Genomic DNA, 8,078 nt, shown 5'->3' with positions numbered 1-8,078 from the left:
TTGAATAAGAATTATCCAGATCAAAGATAGATTGGCTGATCCGGAAATTTTTATCTTTGCTACTGATACAATGAAACTGCTACATTTTGTATCAATGCTAATTGTATTCTTGATAGTAGATGCATGTATTGTGCCACGGAAATGCTCGTGTCAATAACCCAGAGATACTATCTTGATGTGTCGTTACATATTGGCTTCACTGATAACGTTGTGCATGGTCGCACGCCTGATTCGTGCATTATGCGCACAAATCTAATTAATTTCATATCTAGAATCTGTTTATAATAATGGCAATTAATATTACTATGGTTATGGATGATTGCAAATCATCAATATTTCAGTATTTTTCTGTACATATTTTAAAGCTTTTAATTCATATATAAATATACATAATATATCGGATTATTCTAAAAAAAGTGAATGACACTATATAATATTTTAGCACTCATTTTTATATAATCTATAATCTATATATTAATAAAAGTTTAAATAAAAGCTTATTTATATATAGCCTAATTTAACATTAAGGATTAAGAACTTTTTTACGACTTTAAGCCGAAAAGCTTAACACATTCATATATTTCATTTTTAATTATTATTCAATTAATATTGAGTAATACAATCATCATATTTGATTTTAAAAATTTTAATTGTCAAAATATTAATTTATTGTAAACTACAATTTTAGACAAAGTAATAATTAAAAATGTTATGTTCATCAAAAGGATTATTAATGAAAAATAAATATATGATATAATAAAGCGTTATGTGATATAATATATATAATGAGTGATAAAATATAATATCAAAGAAATCTTAATAAAATAATTAAATTACTAATAAAATTCATATCAACAAAGTTGTGATAATAATAAATAATTATTTCGATTGCTATCCATGCCTTTGAATATATCTGATTGTGAAAAGTGTTTGTGTGTGTCCACTCGTGCAATTTCAGGAGATAGCTACCCTCTATTTCCAAAGTTATAGGACTTATGGCACACCACATAGTCAAAAGATTACCACACAATTCTCAAGAACATGTCTCCATTTTTGTCTGCAGACGTCTACGATATGGCACGTTCTTTTTATTATAACATTTTTATAATTTATACTATCGTCTTAGCTGCACTCATTGTACGTAAATGCTACCTAAATGATATAATACGATAAGAGTTTTTTTTACATCAAACATAATATTTCTTATAAGCGAATATGATTATAGCATATTATAAACAATTTTAAATAATTTTTAAATTTCAAAATACAATTAAAATGTAGTTTACACGTATACAAGCGCGTTTTCAAAGTAATTTCTACTGCAATTTCAATAAGAATTAATATTTAAATCCCTGAATTTAATCTGAATTTAAAGTTTTTCGGATTTTTGATCGTTCATGGAAATCTTATATTAGACATTTTTATACAAAAAGATAATATAGAAAGACTTTAATTTCATAAGGAACGTGTCGCTTTCGACAGGAGAAAATAAACATTCCGTTAACCGTAGAAATATTTAGACCACTTAGAACAATGGTTTGCCAACATGAAAACAGTGCCACCATTATTCATTTTAACATTCTCACTGTCATTGTGTATTTTAACCAACCTAAAAATACTAATGCGTATAAATAAATAAAATTGTAAACAAATTTTACTGTAATTTTATTTTGCAACGAAACGCCTCTGTCTTCTCTTTTTTCAAGACTCGTCTTATGACATTTCATATATTTATCAGAAAATTAAATTTTTTTTATAATGCTTTCTCTCTCTCTCTCTCTCTCTCTCTCGTGATTGAAATTGTTTTATAAAACTTTTTAACTGCTCATGGCGAAGAAAAAAATAATATTATGATACTGCACAAGTTAAGAGTTAAATTAGGTTTATCAACTCTTTGTGGTTTTACATAAAGATGAGTAGTAATTTATGATAATCTTGTGTACACGTCCTTTTAACAATAAGTATACGAGACAGCGAGTCAAAAGTTAACGAGTAAAATTTGTGAGCACTATTTCTCAAGTATTTTCGATACTTTACAAATGACGAAAAATGATTATTTTGTTAAACAACAGTCAAATTAATAATATTGAATTAAAACAAATATGCTTCACACATATCAAAATGTTTCTTGTCGTTATTTCGAACCACGAATAATAAAAAGCAGAGAGACAGAGAGAATTTTTCAGAATATTTATAAAATTATATAGACAAACTGGATTATATAGATACACACGTAATTAATATTAACAAGAATCACATATATGTATAATAAAAAAACGTGCAATAACGAAAATAGACTTTAAACGATTGATTATTATACTTACATATATCATCATCCATTTTCTGTTAACTTCATTTATTGTAGATATACAGCAAGTTTTGCGAAAGAATTTATATTTCACCACAATCTTTAATTATATTCTAATTATGTATCTATTATACATTTTTTCATAATCATTCAAATCAATCGATTAAACTTTAATACACACACAGCGAACCGATAGCATAAATTTCTTAACATAATTAATAATGATTATGACATTTATTGTCAATAACGTATATAAAAATATGAAAGCAAAAGCAACATTAACGCGCTACGCTATATATAATTAAATATTACGATCAATTTTGTATATAATATTATATAATACAATTGCAAAATGTAAATTGATATTTTATAACTTATTAGCCAACTTTGGATTCTCTGAATAGCTAAATAATTCGAAATATATAGTGATAGAAAAATATGCATGCAATATATTGCTTTTATAATTATAATTAAATGAGCGCTGTGCATGAATTTATCATCATGATATAACTGACTGCACATTAATTACATCCGTGCATTGTGATTTAAATCGGCCAAAGTCAAATTGGCAATTACGATGAAACAATATATAGATATAATCGTCGATTTAATCGATATAAAAATGATATCTCGTATCAATTTATTACATAATTTGATAGTATATATGAATTTTCAATTCTCTCTTTACAAAATATACTCTTGCGGAACTATACGCATGTATCTTTTATTTACGAGTTTTTAGTAAAATTGATTAACATCCGATACGAAACACTTTCCACGAATAAAATCAGCTTGTAATGGAAAACACGTAAAACCAGGAAGAGAATTTATGATGCGCTCGACATTTTAAAACGATTACATTTCGATTACTGACTCGTAACAAGACCAACAAATCCTCCTGTTCATCTACTAATGGAAGGTAACGTCACTCGAGATCTTTACGATCGCTTAGCAATGAAAATGTTTTCTACTATACATATTATGCTTTCTACCATACATATTATACTTCTGCAGATACTGTTTAAAAAGAATTTTGCATCCCCCTAAACATATTAATTTCACTCGTTTCCGCACAAATTGTCAAACACTTATTCCCGAGTAGCGATCCACGGAAAGTACAGCGTGTCTATGAAGTTAGAGAACTTCTATAATAAGAGCGACTTTTTCCATAACTTGGAACGACCTCATGGGACGCAGCCCGTTACGACACTGCGCGGTATCTAGATTTCGACCATGCGGGTGATCTCTCCAGAAGTTGTAGCGCCGACGCATCAAACACCGCGTTTTGACATAATTGATTTCTATAATTGATTAGTTATAAAATTTACCCGATAAAAACTCACAAAGTGTATCTCTATTGAAAGATTTCATTAATATTTATACACAGTTAAATTTTTCTAGATATATTAACACAAACTTTGCAAAAGAATACTTTTTCCCATATATCCTATTATTTCTTTGAATTATAGATTTTGCCGATATATTAACGATTTATATCGTACCGATTATCGAGAAATAAAATTATAGATAAAGAACGATAGCATAATCTCTTTTCGTACGAATGCATCATCACCGATTGCGCCTTAGGACATCCACCGCCGAGAGCAGTCGCTAGATTTATTTGCCAACAGTTAAGTACACAGAACGAAATTGCTTCAATATCAGCGTGAGTTTACGTTATCGGCGCCACCAATATTCGTATTTCGCACGTAAAAATTTTTTTACACGTTTTAAAGCAAATTTAATAAAGGAAGGGAGAAAATAAGAGCGCGGACAGAGTAATTCATAAACCGGAGGAACTATGGTCATAAAAGAGGATAGTAATCATCTATAAAAAGATGTTATACTGAAAAATGAGGCACACGTTGAATAAAACGCGATGCGAGAACGTAATATCGCACCGATCATTTCTATTTATAATCACGTAAACGACATGCGTTATATCAAAAGATTCTACGTGATAGATTGAATAAAGTACTATTAACTGCAATTAGACACGGATCCAACTAAATGTTTTAAATTTTTCAGCTTTTTATATATCACTTACGGCAGTTTTATAAGAACTTGTAAAGAAATCGGAATTAAAAATCAGTATGATTGATATATTATGTATATGTCACGACCTTCTCTTATCAGACCAAATATACAACTTAAGATATCTGCATTCAGGAATTGTGCTCAATAAAACTTCAAAAACAAAAGTTCATAGAAAGATGTAGACTTTGGCGTTCAAATTATTCATTTATATATGTAATAATTTACGTATGTCAATCTTATATAGAATCTCCTCTTTAATTCTAAATATTACCGTTTATTACAAATAAGACGTTTTCAATGAAACCATTGCCAAATTTATAATATTTAATTTATTTGTAATATAATTTATTTATTATTAGACAACTATATTATCTCAATATTATGATACAACACAACCAAAGATGCATTCAGATATTATCTTTGATCATATAGTATATCAATTAAATTCTAATTGTAAAAATTTTACACACACAATAATTACCCATGTTTTAGCGCGCGCGAACGAATTAAATATATTTAATTTAAATTAAAATATAAATACATTAACTGACTGAATAACTACACACTGACTGAACAGTGTACAACTGCAAGCCGCTATAGACAGTTGATTTGTGCGATTGATATATTTGCAAGTAAGTACGTAGTGTAATGAATAATGCAAAAGATATCTAAATAACATTCAAAGAGCCTTTAAAATGTTAGAGTTTCTTTTTTAATTATTTAGGATCACTTTTTAAATCATGAATCTTGAAATTTCTTATTCTTTGAATTATTCTTACCTTTCGTGCTTAAGATTTGCTCCTCGACGGTCTCGACATGCTGCGGTTCTTCCGATACTTGAATAATCCAACGAATTTTCCTCCGCTGCATCTAAAACAAACCGCACACGTGACAGTCACAGTCGATAATTTAGCAAACTCTAAAAATGCGCAGCACGATTCGCGATCGCTTTTAGTCGCTAGACTGAATGAGATTAGTAGCGTAAGGCAGATTTAAAGTTGCTCTGACGATATCAGCACGATTATTTTTTATGGACAGAGGTTGATATGAACAAGTTACTATTTCTATCAGTATAATAACAATTTTCTCGTAAGCTTTAGATTATCACAAATGTATATTATATATACAATTTTCAAACTGACTCGAATGTTGTACTTGCACACAATACAATATTTCACAAGTACAACTATATCATTATCTAAATAATTTAGCTTCACTTTTTGAGCTTGTTATATACTTAAAAAAACATGAAATAAGACATTATTTAGTTTTTTAATGATGTAAATAACAATTAAGAGTAATAATTATATTACCTATCATGGATTTTTTGATTACATAAAAATTTACTGATTACTTAAAATTCGTAAAATGTTCATCAAAAAATTAAAAAACCGTCAATTCAGATTATTATATGTATAATTGTTTTAAAAGATATTATTATTATTACTTATAGATGTTCCCGATTTTTCAATGCGCGCATTATGATTAAATTCTTTTTACTTCTACGCGGACACATTTGCTTCTATTATTTTTGATAAAATTTTATATTTTAAGATAACTCATATATATTGTTACGACTCGCAGATGTAACAATATATATATATATATTATNNNATATAATGAATTTTAAAGACTTTTTGCATGATTTTTCAATATAATACTTTTTTTTTTATTAAGGATAAATTATTTTATACAAATTCACTGATTAATAGTGATTCGTTGCGCCCATATCTACGTATGATTTCTACCTGCACACATATACATATGACCTTCGCACAGATTGCGAATAATGACGCGCTTCCTATTGTATAATTACTAACAATTAGGAAACAACGTTAACACTATCAATGACTACTTCTCCCAATGGATGACAATAACAATTAACACGGATATTTTCTATGCATCCAATATTCATAACTGACGCTTCATCGTTATAATTCACTCTCAATGACCATGAAATTGAACTCGCGACGCGGAATGCATCATTTTGCGACCGACACAATGCGATAATCGACTTTTCTTATAAATCATTATTTACCTCGGAAATGTTCTAGTGACATTAGAAAAATGCGCTTTTCGCGTCGTTGGGCAAATCGCGCACCGAGCGTCGTCACGGACGATAAACCGACAAACTGTGCACTGACAGTGATTTGTCTGTCAACGGAAGTGACACCCCAGCTGACTATCCGGACAGCTCTCGTTGCGTCCGCCTGTGTGCATCGTGGATGCTTACTATATGTTGACTTCGCCACACGAGACACGAGGAGGAATTGTCAGTCAGTATAAGTACGCCTACACGTTTGTACTCGCTGCCGGCGAGTGCGCGCGGCTGTTCATCTCCTCCTGGCTAATCACCGGCAAATATCGTCGCGCCTACGTCTGTCACACGACATCGCGAAGCCTGTTAGAATGATAATAAATATGATAATATGTATGTATATAGATCAAATCTCGGTTGAGAATCATCGAGTTTACTTTTTATTTACTTGATGATCTCGATCTTTAACCGATGGATCAATCGATCTTTATGACTAGACAAAAATGTCGGCAGATGATTTACAAGAGAATGATGGAAATGTATAATAAAAATCTTTTGTTAAATTATGTTATAATAAAAGTGTTTTTATGTATTTTATCTAAATTTCTAAATTTTGCGTGTGACTTTATCACATTTCGAGTGTTAATCGCCACAATTTTTAATCCTGTTTCCGAATTTTTTTTTGAAATGTATCAACGGCAATAACACTGGTTATGACGATAAGCACCAGCAGCCCGATATTGCGTAAATAATATGAATAAAATATCTTCCACATCGGAATCTTATTGATATATATTACATTTTATTCAGCGAGAAAAATGAATTTGCAGCTGTAAACAAAAAATTTTCTATTATTATTGTATTCAAATAGATTTTACAACTGCATAAGACAGGCATGGCACATATTACATGGAGAAATCAAGTAATTACGTTTTGTATAAAATATGCAGAACGCAAGAATGTGGCATCCATTCTCTTAGATCCATGATGATTTGATTTTTCATCTATGTATCACATTTTATACAAATCTATCAGACAGACTGATTGTCAACTAATCGAATTTTATTTTTCTAGAGTATTAAAAGAAAACTTACTGTGTGCAAAACATTATACATAGTAGTATAAGACAAATGCAAATATAATAATGCACTAAGAAAACGAACGTACACCGGCACTTTTCAGCGCGAAATCATTTCAAACTGGCGATGCTTGCAATACAGCAATGACGTCAGTGCGATGCAGTACTAATGGCTCCTTCACATGATTGCGATAATATGTGCACATGGGTAAGAAACGACACAATAGCCAATCAGATTCTCGCTTTTACAAAAAAGCAAAATGTGATTGGCTCGTCACTTCTTGTCGTATCTTATTACTGCATATTCTATGTGCAAGAAGCATAAGCGCTAATGTAACGCCATCTTCCTGTAAATAATTTCCAATGTATGATATAATTAAAATAGGTTAACGAGAAAAAAGACGTTTGAACACGTGTGAAAGAGAAAAGTATTTTATATCACTTTATATACAAAATATAAAAAGATACATAAATAAAAAAAAAACAATATTCCAAAATGTATCTCATGTATTATTTGAATGAAAAGGGAGATCGAGTATATACTTTAAAGGTAATTATTATGATAAATGTACAAAATTATTTATATATAATTATTTTTATATATAAAATAAAGATAC

The 8,078-nt window shown here is 29.6% G+C and overlaps 2 protein-coding genes across 2 annotated transcripts in view; one reads left to right on the top strand and one right to left on the bottom strand.

Moving 5' to 3' along the window:
- The window catches only part of LOC115246347 (dystrophin-like), a 467,223-nt gene extending 460,367 nt beyond the window's left edge, over positions 1-6,856 (bottom strand). The window contains exons 1-2 of the mRNA XM_029825095.1: positions 6,384-6,856; positions 5,125-5,215 (exon numbers count right to left, since the gene is read on the bottom strand). Coding sequence (XP_029680955.1) covers positions 5,125-5,215 — 91 coding nt within the window. The 5' untranslated portion in view covers positions 6,384-6,856. The remainder of the gene's footprint in view (positions 1-5,124; positions 5,216-6,383) is intronic.
- A 952-nt stretch (positions 6,857-7,808) lies between these two features.
- LOC115232695 (H/ACA ribonucleoprotein complex subunit 3) overlaps positions 7,809-8,078 on the top strand; it is a 1,344-nt gene continuing 1,074 nt past the window's right edge. Inside the window, exon 1 of the mRNA XM_029802723.1 lies at positions 7,809-8,011. Within this exon, the coding sequence (XP_029658583.1) occupies positions 7,958-8,011 (54 nt within the window). The 5' untranslated portion in view covers positions 7,809-7,957. The remainder of the gene's footprint in view (positions 8,012-8,078) is intronic.

This window comes from Formica exsecta, unplaced genomic scaffold (assembly GCF_003651465.1).
Source record: "Formica exsecta isolate Colony F162 unplaced genomic scaffold, ASM365146v1 scaffold149, whole genome shotgun sequence".
In the NCBI taxonomy this organism is placed as follows: Eukaryota; Metazoa; Arthropoda; class Insecta; order Hymenoptera; family Formicidae; genus Formica; species Formica exsecta.
This window is presented reverse-complemented; position numbering and strand designations above follow the sequence as displayed.